This window comes from Giraffa tippelskirchi, chromosome 8 (genome assembly GCF_054371585.1).
Source record: "Giraffa tippelskirchi isolate mGirTip1 chromosome 8, T2T-mGirTip1v1.2.pri, whole genome shotgun sequence".
Classification (NCBI taxonomy): domain Eukaryota; kingdom Metazoa; phylum Chordata; class Mammalia; order Artiodactyla; family Giraffidae; genus Giraffa; species Giraffa tippelskirchi.
In genome coordinates this window covers 143,265,251-143,283,784 of record NC_137282.1, presented here as the reverse complement: position 1 = coordinate 143,283,784, position 18,534 = coordinate 143,265,251, and the positions used below count along the sequence as shown (strand labels likewise).

At 46.5% G+C, this 18,534-nt stretch overlaps 1 protein-coding gene across 1 annotated transcript; it reads left to right on the top strand.

Annotated features, from left to right (window-relative positions):
- The first annotated feature begins 1,356 nt into the window (after window positions 1–1,356).
- TRIM15 (tripartite motif containing 15) lies at window positions 1,357–11,008 on the top strand. Its single transcript, XM_081517700.1, has 7 exons — window positions 1,357–1,725; window positions 3,560–3,655; window positions 6,790–7,020; window positions 7,775–7,797; window positions 9,032–9,147; window positions 9,531–9,563; window positions 10,491–11,008. Exons 1-7 carry the CDS (start codon window positions 1,357–1,359, stop codon window positions 11,006–11,008), a joined length of 1,386 nt encoding a protein of 461 aa, XP_081373826.1.
- The last annotated feature ends 7,526 nt before the right edge of the window (window positions 11,009–18,534 follow it).

The window sequence follows — 18,534 nt, the reverse complement described above, 5'->3', positions numbered from 1 at the left end:
CGGCCTACAGTCCATGGGGCTGCAAAGAGTTGGACATGACTGAGCAAGTAAACAACAACAAAGTCTGAAATCAGGGCGTATTTTACATATACGGCACATTTCAGCTGGGACCAGCCACATTCAATGCTCAGCAGCCTTGGGCATTTAGAGGCTCTTGTGCTGGACAGCACAGCTCCAGGGACTGCACTCTTGGGGGCAGAGGGTGTAGGTGGGGGGAAGGGAAGTCGATACACAAAGTAGCTGGAGTGGAAAGGGAGTGAGACAGGGTGGAGGGCTGATCTCCAGTGGGGTTATGGGAGGTGTTTTCCTTGGTTTTATACACAGATGCATGCGAGCAGATGAAGACCCATGACTGTCTGATCCCCTTGACCTGGCTGGGAGTTCAGGAAGGGCACACGGCTAGAAGCCGGGAGACTTGAGTTGACTGCAGCCTTGCAGCTTTCTGGCTCTGTGACTCAGGAAAAGTCGCTTTACCTTTCACTTTACATTTCCTGTAATCATCACCAGTCCTCAAGTGCTGTTATCAGATTGGATGTAATAGTATGAAAATACTAAGCATTAGATAAATGTGGTTGAACCTATTTGTCTTTTCTTTTTATTAATTGAGTTTTCTAAATTGTATCAACACAGATCACTTGTATTATGCTTTCTTGCCTTCTCCTTGCTGCAGTTAAAAGGTAAAATGGAAGTATAGTGTTACCACCAGTGGGGATGCTGACGTTGGGAGGTGGAGGGGGGGGACAGGAGTTTAGGAAAGATCAGCCAGAGTCAAGGAGGTGAAACAAGGAAAAGGGGGCAGAGGAGGGGACCTGGTGAGGGCTCATCACACCTGCAGCATTGAGCAGAGCCCCCGGAACAACCTCCTGGAAGAGAGCACTCCCACTCCGGCTGGACTTTGCCGCTGTGTGCACAGCTCAGAGCCAGAAGTTTATGGCTCCCACCTGCTCAGCCGGACAGGAAGCAAGGTCCCCTCCCCAACTCTCCCCACCCCACAGAGATCAAGGGAAGGATTCCAGGAAACCCCATCTCCCTGTGACCTCATGGTGTGCTGCGTTCCCCACCCCAGGGGCCGGAAGGACTAGGACGAGGGGAGAACGGGGCGCTGTTGGGAAATGCTGGGTAATTCGAGATGCCCTGGAGTTTGAACCCGCTCAGCTGATAAGTGGTGCCCAGGACTCTGGGAAGCACAAGAGGTGGAGCCAAGTGGCTTCTCTGTCCGGACACCCTCGCCTTCCCCTCTCTCAGCCTCCCATTCCTTTCCTCTGTGACTCATGTAAAGTGATTCAATTTCAGGGAAAGAGGGTTCATGTGGACTGAAGCAGAGGCCTGAGAGGACGAGCTGGAGAAGACACTGTGATGCCCTCGACCCCCTCCCACAAAGGGGTCGCCTGTTCCAAGTGCAAAGGGCCCCGGGAGGATGCAGTGACCGCCGCCTGCGGACACACCTTCTGCCGGCTGTGCCTCCCCCCGCCCTCCCAGATGGGGGCCCAGCCCTCCGGCAGGGTCCTGCTCTGTACCCTCTGCAAGGAGAAGGAGCTGAGCGAGACCCTCCTGGTCCCCGTGCCCCTGGGCCCTCTTGGAGAGACTTACTGCGAGGAGCATGGCGAGAAGATCTACTTCTTCTGTGAGAATGATGCTGAGTTCCTCTGCGTGTTCTGCCGGGAGGGTCCCTCCCACCAGGCCCATGTCGTGGGCTTCCTGGACGAGGCCATCCAGCCTTACCGGGTAAGAGGCGTGGGGTCATCTCGGGCCACCTGGGGCAGGACAGTGTCCCGAGATGGTGAAGGGGACAGAGCAGAGAGCTCCAGGAAGAGCCATGGCTGGATATCGCCACGGTCTGTATCAGGAGACCAACCCCAGGCTGCTGGGACCTGCGGCAGCCCCAGGCTGAGTGGGACGTGGTTCCTTCCAGTTGGATGTGTGGCTGTTCACAGTCTTGGAGAACTTCAGCTCCAGCCCTGAGGGGACCCCACAGTGATGGAGCACAGAGCATTGTAGCCACGGCTTCACTGGGAAGGAAAGAGAGCAGCTGTCCTCCTGCAGGTCACAGGCAGGGTGGCCTTAGTCTCCCCGGATCCAGACTGAGTATGGGATCCAGCAAGGCCCTGATAGCTGGGGCTCAGAGGGAAGGCAGGACGGGGAAGGCATCCTACAAGCGCTGCTCTTCTTTTCAAGAAGCAGGGTGTGGCAGGACAGTGTCCCTCTGGTCCTGGGGACACTATCCACTCCTATCTGCCCCTCGGGTCCCTCTTGTCACCCAGTCACCAGGTCTGGAAGTGGCCTCCCTGGAACCATCTCTCATATTTCCCTCGGCATTATCCCCACAACCACCACGGAATCCAGGTTGTCCCCGTCTGTCACCCAGAGACTCCATCAAGGGCCCTGTCTGCACGCTCACCTTTCTGGTCACCCTCCAGTCTGCTGCGAGGCAGAGCCTCTCAAATCACAAAGCCCATCGTGTCGCTCCCTTGCTCACAACCATCCTGTGGATCTTGATTCTGTGTATGAAGAAAGCCCGTGCCTTTAGCATTCAAGGCCACTTGGATTCAGGATCCTGCCTTTATCTGCCAGCCACCTTCTCCAAGCATAATGTGTCCAGACAGACTGACCGTTACGTATCTGCTATTTTGCTGAATTAACACTCTTTCCTGCTTCTAATACTTTCAGTAGTTTCTTCTTCTTGGAAAGCTTTCCACTCCCCTCACTCTTTTTTTTCCCCCTTAGTGTTTTTTTTTTTTTGTATTGGGGTATAGCCAACTAACAACGTTGTAATAGTTTCAGATGAACAGTGAAGGGACTCAGCCATATATATATATGTATCCATTCTTCACCAAACTCCCCTCCCATCCAGGCTGCCACATGACATTGAGCAGAGTTCCATGTGCTATACAGCAGGTCCTTGTTGGTTATCCATTTTAAATATAATAGTGTGTACATGTTGATCCCAAACTCCCTAACTATCCCTTCACCCCATCCTTCCCCCTGCCAGCAACTGTAAATTCACTCTCTAAGTCTGCTTCACTCTTTTTTTTTTTAAGCTATTTTACCACATTTTAAGTGTACAGTTCAGAGGCATTAAATACGTTCCTCCCATTCTCTTATCCAACTGGAAATTTGTCTTTCATGGCCCATTGTAACTGGTAGCTGCTTTCTACAACCTTCCCTTGTCCCTGCAGGCATAATTGTCCCCTCTGCTGTGCACCCATCTCACTGTGTACACACCTCAATTGTTGCATTTTGTGTGTACTTCATTCACTTGTGACAGACTCCATCTCTACATGGTGGTCTTTTTTTTTTTTTCATTTTTGAGCTGAGCAGCATGGCTTGTGGGATCTTAGTTGCCAACCGGGGATCAAACTCAGGGCCTGGGCAGTGAGAGAGCCAAGTCGCAACCACTAGACCACCAGGAAAGTCCTGATAGTGATCTTTTACAGACAAGAACTGGGTCATTTTTTACCTTTGACTTCTTCAGCACTTGACAATGTGCCGGGAACATGGTAGATAATTGAGTCGAATCATGAACTAAGCCACCTCTTTCTGCCCATTCTTCTCTCCGCAGGACCGTCTCAGGAGTCGGCTGGAAGCTCTGAGCTCGGAGAGAGATGAGATTGATGACATGAAGAGCCGGGAAGACCAGAAGCTCCAAGTGCTCCTGGTAAAGGCCACGTCCCCATAGGCTGTCTTCTCCTTTGGGGATTTTCTTTTCTCATTTTTTGTTAATTTTCAATTCTGTTAATTTTCATCTCAGTTTTCACAGAGATTTCTATTTAGTTGTTTTCCAAATACAGTTTTGCAGTTCTTTTTTTTTTTCTCCTTCAAATTAAGTTTTTTCCTGTTTTTCCCATGTCTTTAAACTTGTTAGTATCTGAAGGTTATGTGATGTTTAATTTCTTTTAACCCTTCATCTTGGTAACTTATTTTCTTGTGCGCTTTCCTGTGGTTCTCACATTTGGGGGTCCCACATCTGGGGTGGCTCCAGTCAGCACCTTTCTTTGTTTATTCTGAGGGGGCAGGGTGGGGTATGATCCACATGGGAGTGAGGGCCATGTAATCAGTCAGTATCTGGGTGGAGCCCTGGCCTCTCAGTTTGATCGCTCTTCTGGATCCTGCTCTTAATATCTTCTGGTCCTGAGAATTTCCCCAAGTTTCCCATCAGCTCCATCGGACATTTTAAGGATTCTTGTAACCTTTGAGAATTTTTGGTTGTCAGCATTAAACAGCTTTTGGGAATAAGTATAATTTTGTTCTAAATCATCAGATATCCACCTAGCATCCATGAATAAAATATCTCACAGAGACATCTGTGGCAGAACAGTGTCTCAAAAGAAATCTTGTTTTCTTCATTTAAAACACCCCACCCCATGTATCAGATCTCCTGGAGAAGGAAATGGCAACCCACTCCAGCATTCTGGCCTGGAGAATCCCATGGACAAAGGAGCCTGGTGGGCTACGGTCCACGGGATCACAAAGAGTCGGACACGACTGAGCAACTTCACTATCTATCTATCTACCCCATATATCATATAATAACATTATTTGTAGAGCGTAATTATTTTCTATGTATTTATTTTTGGCTGCACTGGGTCTTCTTTGCTGTGTGCGGGTTTTCTCTACTTGGGGTGATTGGGGGCTGCTCTCTAGTTTCAGTGTGTGGACTTCTCTTTGCAGTGGCTTTTGTTGCGGAGCATGGGCTTAGATGCACTGTGGCATGTAGGATCCTCCCTGACCAGGGACTGAACCCATGTCCCCTGCATTGGCAGGCAGACTTCCAACCACTGGACCACTAGGGAAGCCCTGTAATTGTTTTCTTAATACTTGAAAGTGTTTTTATGTTTTGCACAAATTTCTGAAGTGATAATACTCCACTTTAATGAATAAGGCATGTACATGGCCAGAATTACTGTTTTCCTTTTCTTTCTTTTAAGGGTGCATTTTTTCCCTCCACCCTAGCTTTTATTAAGGTATATGTGAGAAATAGAAATGCATATGCTTAGGGTATGCAACATGATATTTTGACCTATGTATACATTGTTTCCTGTAACACTAAGGTAGTTTTGGTAGAATTAGGTGAATTTAGTCTTTTATCTCTAGTCTCAATGCTTCCTCCTTAGCACTCCTTTGACTCTGCAAAAGCAATATCAGTTTGGATTTGCTATTTAATCCAGTAGCTATTTAAAATGATCCTAAATTCAATTTTCTTGCAGCTAGATTGTACTTATTAGTTATATATTAACTGATATTTTTATTATCATTCCCAGTGTTGAGAAAATATGACCTATAGGATTTCTGCTGTAGGATTTCATAAAGTTAATGATACTTTTTTAGGCCTAAAACTTTGCAATATTAAAATAATATTCTCTAGTATTTGAAAATTATGTCCATATTCTGATAAGTGCTCAAAAATGCTTTTTATAAGTCTACCTGACTAGTCAAACTTTAGAATAAAGTTATTTAACACTTTATGTTTATTTGTTTTTAAAACTCACTTTATTTAAAAAAAAAGTTCACCTATTTCACCCACTTGGAAATCCCCATTTAAGGGTTTTCTTAGCAGACTCTGGGGCAGCTTGTTGCCTGGTATCTGTTGCCTGGCTGGGAGGAATGGGCTGACTATTCTTATTCACCTCCCTGACTTGCCTCTGCCTCTGCCTCTGCAGAAGGGCATTTGGGGTCAAGTTTGAGGAATCCCACAATATCAGAGCTGCAAGTGGTTCTGACATCTTCTAATCCAAGATCCACCTTGCCAGCCATTATTTTTCAGAGCAGAAAATTGATGTCCAGAAAAGTGATGCTCTCAATGCCACATGGCAAAGTCCAAGTTCATGATGAAATGACTAAAACCTGGTTTTCTTAACCCTTAATCCATTGCTCTTCCCATTACAGTCTGTCTACCTGAAATCATTGCCTTCATATAGGAAGCTTGGGGCCAGAAAATGTATACCAGTGTCTACATGCTAGGACTGATCACAAGGCTGACCCTGAGGACAGTGGGATAATGGTGTGGCGATATCTGGCTCCCTCCCATCTCTTTTCTTGTGCTACAAAGTTCTCCAGGAGGAAATCCGTACTGTGGGAATCTCTGACCAAGGAGAGAGAGTTTGGGGATAGGAAGATCTCCAACATCCCTGAGCTCCCATCAAAACCTGCCCTGTAGATGGCGACCTCGGTGGCTAAGACCAACGCCACACGGTTCTCTCATACAGCTCGTGCATGTTGAGTCATGGACACGACCCCATGAACTGTAGCCCACCAGTCTTCTCTGTCCGTGGGATTTTCACAGCAAGAATACTGGAGTGGGTTGCTGTTTCCTTCTCTAGGGGATCTTCCCGACCCAGGATCGAACATGTGTCTGTTGGATTGCAGGTGGATTCTTTACCGCTTGAGCCAGCAGGGAAGCCCTCTCTTCTCATAAGTTGTGCTCTAATCACAGCCTCCTCTAGCTTCAGTTGCTCTCTAAGAGATCATCTCCACCTGACTCTACAGATGGTATGGGAGGGTTAGGAATGGTATTGCAGATGTGGAAGGATGTTTGAAAATCCTGGCTCTGAGAGCATGATGTGCATTATTATTAGAATCTCTAGGTGAGATGAGAGCATGACTCTCATCCTTGGTAAGTTTATCCTGACACTTACCTATTTGTATTAATACCATAATGTTATTTGGGAGGATGAATCTTGGAACTACTTACTCCCTGTCCCTTTTAATCAACAGTAAGTGTATAGATGAGGCTCTGGGAACCCAGCTCTGTGAGTTTCTCCCTAACCATGCCTGTCTTTCTACCCCTTGCAGACTCAGATCGAAAGCAAGAAGCAGCAGGTGGAAGTGGCTTTTGAGAGGCTGCAGCAGGAGCTGGGGGAACAGCAGCGCCTCCTGCTGGCCAGGCTGACGGAGCTGGAGCGGCAGATCTGGAAGGAAAGGGAGGAGTATCTTTCCAAACTCTCCGAGGAAGTGGCCAGGCTGGGAACCCAAGTCAAGGAGCTGGAGGAGAAGTGTCAGCAGCCAGCAAGTGAGCTTCTGCAAGTGAGAGACACCCCACCAGCTCGTGGGATAGGAGAGGGAGCCCACAGGAAGGGGACAGCATGCTGGGGGCTGGATGATGCTGGAGAGAGACAGGAAAGGGAAGCAGAGATGATGTGTAATGAGAGGGACTGACGGTTATTGGGTTCCTTTGGCCCAGGGAGGTTACAGAGATGAAGTCCCAGAAGGGCTGGATGACTTTCCCATGTCACAAACTGTGGTCATGCCAAAGGCTTTGGAGTCTGATGGTCTTGGGCTTGTGTCAGCTCTGCCAGCTGTGTGACACTGGCAAATCTCATAACCTCTCTAAACATGGGGAGATAATAGTACCTCCCTATGGGGTTGTTGCAAAGACCATAAAAAAAAAAATTTCACGCAAAATGCTTACCATAGTCCCTGGCCCACTGGAAGGACTCAGAAAACAGTGCTTGTTGTGATTATCACTATATTATCCTGTTTCATATTTTCTGGCTGGTAACTCAAGGCCTGGTCCCTGCTCTCCACCATCTCCTAATGGTTGGAGGTAGAACACACTCCTAGGATGAGGCTGAGACAGAGGAACCAGCTAATGAACTGACAACACAGTCCCACATGAGTAAGGAAGCATGATGTAAATGAACAGTCTATGAGTAGGTGATTAAACAGACCAGCTCTCTGGAAGGGAGAGTTTTAAGCTGACATGAAAAGGAGGAAAGGATGTACAGAAGCCCTGATGGGAAGTATGTATGGAAACTAAGTGCATTTTTTTCTTTTGTAGGATGTCAGAGTCAACCAGAGCAGGTAGGACCCACTCTCCCTGCTCTGCACTTGAAGGGGGAGAGGCACGCATTGCGGGACTGAAGGTGCAGGGTCCTACACCTTGCCCCTACGTGTGGTTACGCAGAGAAGCAAAAGCACTTCAGTAGACACACTGTGTCATCCTCTCACACATAAAAAGCCCCAATTTACTCAGGTCTGTATGCTAAGGTTCCTTTTTAAACTGGTGTTGGGGACACATTTTTTTCCCCCTTAGAAGTGAAGTTATAAATAATAATCATGGGGAATTCCCCAGCATAAAACTCCATGCTCTCACTGCCTAGGGCCTGGGTTCAATGGTTGATAGGGAAACTAAAACCCAAAAGCCATGTGGCATGGCCAAAATAATAATAATTTTAAAAATTAAATAATAACTATGTTGAACTGATCCAGGAACATCTTATTTAATTCCTGAAATTATTAGTGTTTGAGTCAGTATTTAACATCATGTAAAATGTCAGTCAAAGGGGAAATATTTAGTACAGAATATGAAAAACATAAAATTTGGGCAGACCAGTCTATTCTTTCAATCATTTTGCCACTCAACTTGAGACACAGTGACTAGGGAAGAGTTCTCATATACTGTTGCCCATGTGTATGTAGCGGGGCTGAACTCAGGTGGCCATGAATCAGGAAGTTCTCTAAACATAGTTTCAAAGAGTGTCGGAGATTTAAATCTAGACGAGTTTCTTTGAGGTCTTCAGGTCTGATGAAGAAGCTAAGACCTAGAGGAGAAGTGCTTGTCGGTCACACAAAGACTGACAAGCAAAGACTGAGCTGGAACAGCATTGAGGACTTTCTCACTGCAGTATAGAATTTCTTTCATCTCCTTTTTTTCATCCCTCCTCAACCCCTTTCCCTTTGTGCCAAACATCACACAAATTAGATTGTTTAAGGCTGTTTTTCAAATGGCACTGTACTGCCCTCTAGAGGCTAATAGGGGTAGTGATCTTTTCTCCTTAGGTCCCCAGGGGTACATTCTCTTAAAGCACCTATATCTAATTCCTGAGGAGTGGTTACCATTAGTTCCTCTTAGGTCTAGCTGAACCGCTTCTTGCTTTAGTAGCTCCACATTTCCAGCAAAGGTAAGAGATGTCACTCAATCTAATTATTCACCACAGATGCCAAGATTCTTGACTCTGATTTTAGCCTCATTGGGTCTGGATGACCCAAACATTATTTTTGGAATTAGAACCTAACGTTACCAACTTGTCTGCAGGTGTGATATGAAGACTTTTGTGATTCCAGAGGCCATTTCTCCTGACCTTGTCAAAAAGATCCGCGATCTCCACAGGAAAATACTCGCCCTCCCAGAGATGATGAAGGCGTTCTCTGGTAAGTGAGAGGGGACAGCAACTTCCCCCATTCCCATCAGTTTCCCATCTGCCTTCTATGAAGCTCCATCTTCACCTTCCCAACCTGGCTCAAGACGTCTCTCATCCCTTAAGCCTTCCCTTAGTGATCCTACTCTGCCCAGAGAGACCATTGCTTTGAGCATCTCCTATCCCCAAGGATGGGCACGGCAGAGTCAGGAAGGTGAAGACATCATCTCTTTCACAGCAGAAGCCACCTTTCTTCTGTCCCTGTCCTCACATTGTTCCCAGAACACACTGCCCTTATTTATTTGAAATAAGAACTAATAAATCCTATAAGTCTAATAATAATAAGGCCTACAAGAAATAATAAGTCACAGATCTTTCTATTTTTGCTTCCCTCAGAAAACCTGGTGCATCATCTGGAAACAGAATCAGGTAAACACTTGGGGGCTTTGGGAGCCATTCTTTCATTTATCCCTTCGTGCATTCATCCATTCACTCCAAGACAGAAGGACAGAGCAATTAAACATATGAACTCTAGAGCCTGGTTGTTTGGGTTCTCTGTTCTAGCTTTTGCTAGTTATGAGACACTGACAAGTCATTAAGCCTCTTTGTCCCACAGTTTTATCTGTAAAATACAAAATATAATAGTACCCATCCCATAAGTAGTTGAAGGTAAATGAATTCATGTATGAAAAATCTTAGTATAATACCTGGCACATAGTAAGTGCTCAGTTAATGTTAGATGACACATACATATTATTTCAGACTTCCCTGGTGGCTCAGATGGTAAAGTGACTGTCTACAATGCAGGAGACCTGGGTTCGATCCCTGGGATGGGAAGATCCCCTGGAGAAAGGAATGGCAACCCACTCCAGTATTCTTGCCTGGAGAATTCCATGGACAGAGGAGCCTGGTGGGCTACAATCCACGGGGTCACGAAGAGTCAGATACGACTTTTAAATTGGTGTTTAATTTAGAAACTATTTTCAAAAGCATCACCTTATTCTGCTTCTCAAATTTAACTTGCAGAAAACTCAACTGGGGGGTCTTACTAAAATACAGATTCTGATGCAGTAGGTCTGGCTTAGGGCCCAAGATTCTGCATTTCTAACAAGCTCCCAGGCAAGTGGATGGTCCTGATCCATGGATCCCACTTTGAGAGGCAAAGCCTTGCAGCACCCCTTGCTGGTCAGGTATACATGTCATCCTCTGCCTCCCGGAACAAAACTGAGGTTCTGAGAAGCCGGACAATGACAGGCTGCACAAGGCCGATGCTCTTTGTGCCCCCCACTCACAGTGCTCGCTCTAGGGACATTTTTGGAGCCGCCAGTTCTGATGCGCACGCCTTCCTCCCAATAGGGGTCGTCACTCTGGACCCTCAGACCGCCAGCCGGAGCCTGGTCCTCTCCGAGGACAGGAAGTCTGTGAGGTACACCCGGCAGAAGCAGAACCTGCCCGACAGCCCCCTGCGCTTCGAGGGTCTCCCAGTGGTGCTGGGGTCCCCCGGCTTCTCCTCCGGGCGCCATCACTGGCAGGTGGAGGTGCAGCTGGGAGACGGCGGCGGATGCACGGTGGGGGTGGTCGGGGAGGAGGTGAGGAGGAAGGGGGAGCAGGGCCTGAGCGCCGAGGACGGCGTCTGGGCGGTGGTCCTCTCCCACCAGCAGTGCTGGGCCAGCACCTCCCCGGGGACCGACCTGCCGCTGAGCGACATCCCGCGCCGCGTGGCCGTCGCCCTGGACTATGAGGCGGGGCGCGTGGCCCTGCTGGACGCCGACACCCAGGCGCCCATCTTCACCTTCGCTGCCTCCTTCTCCAGCAAAGTCTTTCCCTTCTTCGCTGTCTGGAAAAAGGGTTCCTGCCTTACCTTGAAAGGGTGAGGCAGGCCGTCCGATGGGCAGTGCGGCGCCTGGGGATCCATCGCCAACCCCTGGACGGTTCGTTAGGACACGGGATCTCCAAGTCCCTATAGTTTTGTAATTTTTTCATTTTATTTATCGTATGTCTTTCAACTCCCTGAAGTCCCTGGTCACCCCACTGACGCTCCTGTCTTCTGTGCACCCCCGAGGGGAGAACCATCATGGGAAAAGCCAAACTGTGTGGAGCTTGCACTAATGTATCTGGTTGACTGTTTATCTGGACATACACACGGAGATGCTGCTGCCTCTCCGATCTCAGAGTCTCTTCATCCAGCCCCAAGTGGACCCAGGTCCCCTTTCTTTCTGGTCCTTTCACTTGTAGAGTATGTCCTACTAAATGTGCAACCCACCCAGACTCCTGCGTCCCGCGTGTCTAATCGGTGCTGATGGGGTGGACAGAAAGGCCAGTGGAATCTCTGTGACCAATACATATCCTATCCCTTTTACTCAGGACTTGCCTGAGGGCTTATTGCCAAATTCAGATTTAAATTAAAGAAAGTAGGGAAAACCACTAGTTCATTCAGGTATGACCTTGATCAAATCCCTTATGAGTATACAGTGGAAGTGACAAATAGATATAAGGGACTAGACCTGATAGACAGAGTGCCTGATGAACTATGAACAGAGGTTCGTGACATTGTACAGGAGACAGGGATCAAGAAAATCCCCATGGAAAAGAAATGCAAAAAAGAAAAATGGCTGTCTGAGGAGGCCTTACAGATAGCTGGGAAGAGAAGAGAAGCGAAAAGCGAAGGAGAAAAGGAAAGATATTCCTATCTGAATGCAGAGTTCCAAAGAATAGCAAGGAGAGATAAGAAAGCCTTCCTCAGAGATCAATGCAAAGAAATAGAGGAAAACAACAGATTGGGAAAGACTAGAGATCTCTTCAAGAAAATTAGAGATACCAAAGGAACATTTCATGCAAAGATAGGCTCGATAAAGGACAGAAATGGTATGGACCTAACAGAAGCAGAAGATATTAAGAAGAGGTGGCAAGAATACACAGAAGAACTGTACAAAAAAGATCTTCATGACCCAGATAATCACGATGGTGTGATCACTCACCTAGAGCCAGACATCCTGGAATGTGAAGTCAAGTGGGCCTTAGAAAGCATCACTACGAACAAAGCTAGTGGAGGGGATGGAATTTCAGTTGAGCTATTTCAAATCCTCAAAGGTGATGCTGTGAAAGTGCTGCAACTCGATATGCCAGCAAATTTGGAAAACTCAGCAGTGGCCATAGGACTGGAAGAGGTCAGTTTTCGTTCCAATCCCAAAGAAAGGCAATGCCAAAGAATGCTCAAACTACCGCACAATTGCACTCATCTCACATGCTAGTAAAGTAATGCTCAAAATTCTCCAAGCCAGGCTTCAGCAATACATGAACTATGAACTTCCAGATGTTCAAGCTGGTTTTAGAAAAGGCAGAGGAACCAGAGATCAAATTGCCAATATCCGCTGGATCATCGAAAAAGCAAGAGAGTTCCAGAAAAACATCTGTTTCTGCTTTATTGACTATGCCAAAGCCTTTGACTGTGTGGATCACAATAAACTGTGGAAAATTCTGAAAGAGATGGGAATACCAGACCATCTGACCTGTCTCTTGAGAAACCTGTATGCAGGTCAGGAAGCAACAGTTAGAACTGGGCATGGAACAACAGACTGGTTCCAAATAGGAAAAGGAGTACGTCAAGGCTGTATATTGTCACCCTGCTTATTTAACTTATATGCAGAGTACATCATGAGAAACGCTGGGCTGGAAGAAACACAAGCTGGAATCGAGATTGCCGGGAGAAATAGCAATAACCTCAGATATGCGGATGACACCACCCTTATGGCAGAGAGTGAAGAAGAACTAAAGAGCCTCTTGATGAAGGTGAAGGAGGAGAGTGAAAAAGTTGGCTTAAAGCTCAACATTCAGAAAACTAAGATCATGGCATCTGGTCCCATCACTTCATGGGAAATAGATGGGGAAACAGTGGAAACAGTGTCAGACTTTATTTTTTTGGGCTCCAGAATCACTGCTGATGGTGACTGCAGCCATGAAGTTAAAAGACGCTTACTCCTTGGAAGGAAGGTTATGGCCAACATAGATAGCATATTTAAAAGCAGAGACATTACTTTGCCAACAAAAGTCCGTCTAGTCAAGGCTATGGTTTTTCCAGTGGTCATGTATGGATGTGAGAGTTGGACGGTGAAGAAAGCTGAGCGCCGCAGAATTGATGCTTTTGAACTGTGGTGTTGGAGAAGACTCTTGAGAGTCCCTTGGACTGCAAGGAGATCCAATCAATCCATCCTAAAAGAGATCAATCCTGGGTGTTCATTGGAAGGTCTGATGTTGAAGCTGAAACTCCAATACATTGGCCACCTCATGCGAGGGGTTGACTCATTGGAAAAGACCCTGATGCTGGGTGGGATTGGGGGCGGGAGGAGAGGGGGACGACAGAGGATGAGATGGTTGGATGGCATCACCGACTCGATGGACATGGGTTTGGGTAGACTCCGGGAGTTGGTGATGGACAGAGAGGCCTGGCGTGCTGCAGTTCATGGGGTCGCAGAGAGTCAGACACGACTGAGCAACTGAACTGAACTGAGTTGTGATGGCAACAGGAGCCATGGCAGTGCGTTGTCTCTGATTCTTGCCTTGCTCTGCGTGCAGGGCCCATTTTTGAGCCTGCCCGTGGGGCTTGCTGTCCTTACTAGTGTCCTTTATTTGCCTGCTCATTTCAGTCCTTTCCTTTTTTCTGGCTTTCAGTGCAGAGTTAACGCAATCATATTCCTTTATTCTAGGAACATAATCATCAGCCCATGCAAGGTCTTCTTGTTTTATTTATATTTTCTCCTGTATCTCCATTCTCACTCGCATTGTCGTCACCTCTGCAGGCAGTTACTCTCTAAAGTTTTCCATGTATCCTTGGATACAGAAGAATCTTGAATATATTAATAGTACTGTACTAAATTTGTTTCTTACTTTTTAAAACCCAGTATTATGATTTTTAAAATCTAATCGTGTTTATAGATTAGATTGAAATCTAATCTAGTTTATAGCTTCTAATTGCAGAATAGTATTCTACAATACACAGTACCATATTTTATCATATTTTATTTTGACAAAGGGTTTCTGGGTTACCTCCATCTGCCTATGACAATAAGCAACATGTGATGAGCTTTCCTGGTGGTCCAGAGGTTCAGACTCTGTGCTTCCATAGATCACTGGTGAGGGAACCAAGATCCCACATGCCACAGTGTGGGAGGAGGGTGGGGAAACAATGCTGGGATGAACAGCCTAATACTCCTCCCCACGTAAGAGGCCTCAGATACAGCCCAGGAGAGGATGGCCGGTATTTGCACACTTAATTTCTTAAGTACCACCAAATTGCTCCCCAGAACTATATCTGTTACGGGGAAGAACAAAATCTGACTCCATGTTGCATCTGCTTCTTTTCACTTTAACCTTTGTTCTCCATTGCTTTTCTTATTATAATCACTAAAAGGATGCTGAATATAGCTGTAAACATACATAAAGGCCTGTTTTGGGAAACCCAGCCCTTCTGCCTGAATGTTAAGCTAAAGTGCCTTTGTTCAGCTCCCAGGGAGACATTCACCTGTCTCCCACCTGTGAATGGTTGCAGAAAAGAAGAAATCAACACATTCCCTCCTTGATGCTGGTCTGGCCAGGAGACATTTTATAAGATTTATGGCCTTTTTACTATATTTCTTCACCTCTTCCTGCTCTGTTCTATAAAAGAGACTAGTGTCCAGATCCTGATAAGATGGTACTCTAGGACATTAACCTTCTGGGACACCCAGTTTTCCAATAAAGTTGATATTCCTTGCCTCAACACATCATCTCCCGGTTACTGGCCTGTCTTGCGGCAAGCAGACCAAGCTTCAATTTGGTAACATACCTGTTTACACTTTCACCAGAGGAGCTCCGAGATTCTTGCTCCCCCATCCCTACCCCAACAACAGGTTTTATCAAACTTGCTGATTTCTGAAAATCTCCTGACTGTAAAGTGATCTCTCACTATTGTTTTATTTTTCTTATTTTCTGACTACATGTGAGGGTGCCTATCTCTTCTGGAATTTTCTCTCAGGTCTTTTACTCATTTTTCAGTTTTCCATCTTTCTTTTGTTGATTTCCAGGAATTCCTTGCATATTTTAGACATTCATCTCCTGCTCATTTTAGACTTGAAACTGACTCATTAGCTCTGATAATGGTGTTATTCATTAGGTTAAAATCTTGAGTTTTGGTACTACATTTCATAAATTTTCACTTCGCTATTCATGTTTTTAAGGACTTTTTCATCACCACGAGATCACAACTCTTACTCTTCAGGTCCTACCTGAGCTATTCAAACTCCAAATTCCAGAGAAAGCCTTTTTTGATTGGCTCAGTGCTGATTTTTGTGCCAGATTGCAGGTCACTAGAGAGTGTGTCTGGATGACCCTTGATAATGTTAGGGGAAGCACACTGACTGAAACCGCCCACCCTGGCCAGACTCTCTAGTAACCATTCGCATGAGTTGTTTTACGACAGGAGGTCCTGGTAAGGAATATGGAACTAATAAGCCACCACCAACCGGAAGAGTTTGGGAAAGGTCAAAAGGAGATACCGCGTGTCTGTCCACTTCCCAGAATCCCTCTTGCTAGCATCCATCTTGGCTGAGCAATGCGTGCACCACCAGGAAGAACTCTGAGTCAGAATGATTGGCCAAAGACAACCTGGAAACTAATCCCATCACCATAAAACCCGAGGCTGCGAGCCACGTGGCAGAGCAGTTCTCCTGGGTTCCCTTACCCTACTGCTCTCTGCCCAGGTGCCTTCTTCCAATAAAGTCTCTTGCTTTGTCAGCATGTGTCTCCTCGGACAGTTCTTTTCCGAGTGTTAGACAACAGCCTGCTCTTGGGGCCCTGGAGGGCTCCCCCCCTTCCTACAACAGTAAGATAGCCATCTCAGGGGCAATCATTGTAGCCAGGTCCCTGGTACAGTTAAAAAGCCCTTTGGCTTCATTATTAAGAGAGTCCAAACTCTCATTCTGCCAGAGGCAAGTTACTTAAGGCCTCTGAATCTTAGTCTCTTTAAGTGAAAACGATTTTATTTAAAAATGGATTAACAATGTAATATGATTCTGGAAGCTTATTCCAATGTGAAGCAGCAGCAGGGGGATGGGAGGGTTTCAACACATCAGCAATTCTCTGGACACCAGCTGGGTGTCCTACAAGTTGGCTCAGTTCTGACACTATCTGCCTGGAAATAGCATTGAAGGAGGAAACAGACAGAACAGGCTCCAGCTTGAAAGCAGGACTCCATCTTGGGCCAGACTGTGGACTTCGAGCTATATGCCCAGTATCTATGGAAATGACATACCAACTGGAAAATCAGACCCCCAGGATGGAGGAGCCACAGGGCTTGTACCTAGACTCTCCATCACCTAAAAGAATACCCTAATTATCTGTGTAACCGAATAGAATCATAAATTCTATTATGCTTATTGGGGTATGACCACTGACCTATTGATAATTGTCCACTGTTAACTATCTAGGCTTAAGGCACACGAATCACAGTGTAACTTTGTATCTTTCTTTTCCTTTGTTCAGACTAGTTTCAGAGAATTTGGGGAGGTGGGTTTGAGTGTGTACACTTAGGGTATATAAGGTTTTCACAAAAACTGGTTGGGGTCCTTGGCTAAGAGGAGACTCTGCCTTGGGCCTGCCAGTGTAATAAACTGCACTCCACTATCTGCATAATCCTTCTGAGTGAGTTTGTTTCCCAGAACCCATGGCTACAACATTGCAAGACTGAAGACCCTTTCACTTTACTTCCCCACTGCATCTCCCTCTCTATTCTGTCTCTTGACTTAAGTTCTTCATTGCTTCTTTCTCTCTGATCTATAAAAGAACGTGGCATCCAGACCCCAATAAGATGGTTATTTTGAGGCACTAGCCTGTCCTTTTCTTGGTCTGCTAGCTCCCCAATTAAAGTCTCTTCCTTGCCTCAACACCTCGTCTCTCGGATTCAATGGCCTGTCGTGCGGCAAGCAGAGCGAGTTCAGACTCAGTAACATCACCAGTGAATATTATTTTTGTAAATTCTCTCCCTCCCACCCCTCATTAGAAAGAAGACACAAGAGCTAATTACCCTTATGATGACAATAAAGCCATTGCCACCAGCATCATCCCCTCACAGCAGTCTCTTTGTATAGGGATTCTGAGACTGGGTGAATGGCCCCAAGAACAGAAGAAACAGTGAATGCAAACAAGTCAAGGTACTCACCCTGGGAATGTGAAGGTTTCCTGTCCTAGTCTTGGTTCAGCCAACAACTTTGACCTTGGAAAAATCAACTGATTTGCCCAGGGCATAAAGAGCAATGGGATCCCTTCCGAGACCTCGTGACTTACCTCCTATCCCCAGGGAGCTGCCAATCTGAGGGAGTGAAGAGTGAGTGCTGATTCTACCCCTTGTTTCTCATAGGAATGGGGACAGGTTTCAGATTCTTCCTTCTAGGTCTCTTGGGAAAGCAATGACCTCATAACTTTGTGCTCAATGAAAACCATGGGTTCTAGAAACAGGGAGATCCTGATTCAGATCCTGACTCAGGTTTTAGTTGTGTGACCTTAGGGAGGTTTACTTTATCTCCTTGATCTTGTAGACTCCTGGTCTGAAAACTGGGAACAAGAACCTGATTTCAGAGGTAGGCAGCAGCAAGCAGCAATGAGCAATAGCTAGAAGCAAGACCTTCGTTCCCTGGACCGGGAGTCCTTACGACTGGACCACAGGGGCCAGCAGTTACGGTCTGAGTCCCTAGTTCTTGCCTGCTTTGTCAAGAACAAATGCAGGTGAGGAGGCAGAAGGTAAAGAGTTAAGTAGAAAGTTTATCAAAAAGAAAATTATATTGCAGAAAGACAGACGGGCAAACTCAGAGAGATGCACCTTTGGGACGTTTAAATCTCTTATTAGGGGGCAGCCTTCCACGTATTTGTCTTCTTTCAGCCAACTGTATTGTTTTGACCCCATGGTTAATTTGCCTCTGGACCCTCCCCTGGATACTCACGCATCCTTCAGTTAAGATGGATCCTCTGGTTGGGCCAGTGGGGGCTACTCTTTAGTTGCAATACGCAGGCTTCTCATTGCGGTGGCTTCTCTTCCTGTGCAGCATGGGCTCCAGGGAGTGTGGGCTTCAGTAGTTGCGGCTTCTGGGCTCCAGAGCACAGGCTCAATAGTTGTGGTGCACGGGCTTATTTGCCCCAAGGGATATGGGGTCTTTGCGGACCGGGGATTGAACCCATGTCTCCTGCCTCGACAGGTGGATTCTTTACCACTGAGCCACCAGGGAAGGCCCTGCTGCTGGTTTTTACGTTGAGGTGTAGCTTGTGGAAATGTACCAAGGTCACAGGATAAAAAGCTCCGGAACTGACCAAGCCCCATAGCAACAGTTGTTTTTTATGAAACAGTGCCGTGCCCTATTCCTCTCCCCAAGCACAT

Coding starts and splice junctions, on each gene's coding strand:
- TRIM15 (XM_081517700.1), top strand. CDS start 1,357: ATGCCCTCGACCCCCTCCCACAAAGGGGTCGCCTGTTCCAAGTGCAAA. Junction 7,021..7,774: donor CAGCAAGTGAGCTTCTGCAA/GTGAGAGACACC, acceptor TTTCTTTTGTAG/GATGTCAGAGTCAACCAGAG. Junction 9,148..9,530: donor GATGATGAAGGCGTTCTCTG/GTAAGTGAGAGG, acceptor TGCTTCCCTCAG/AAAACCTGGTGCATCATCTG.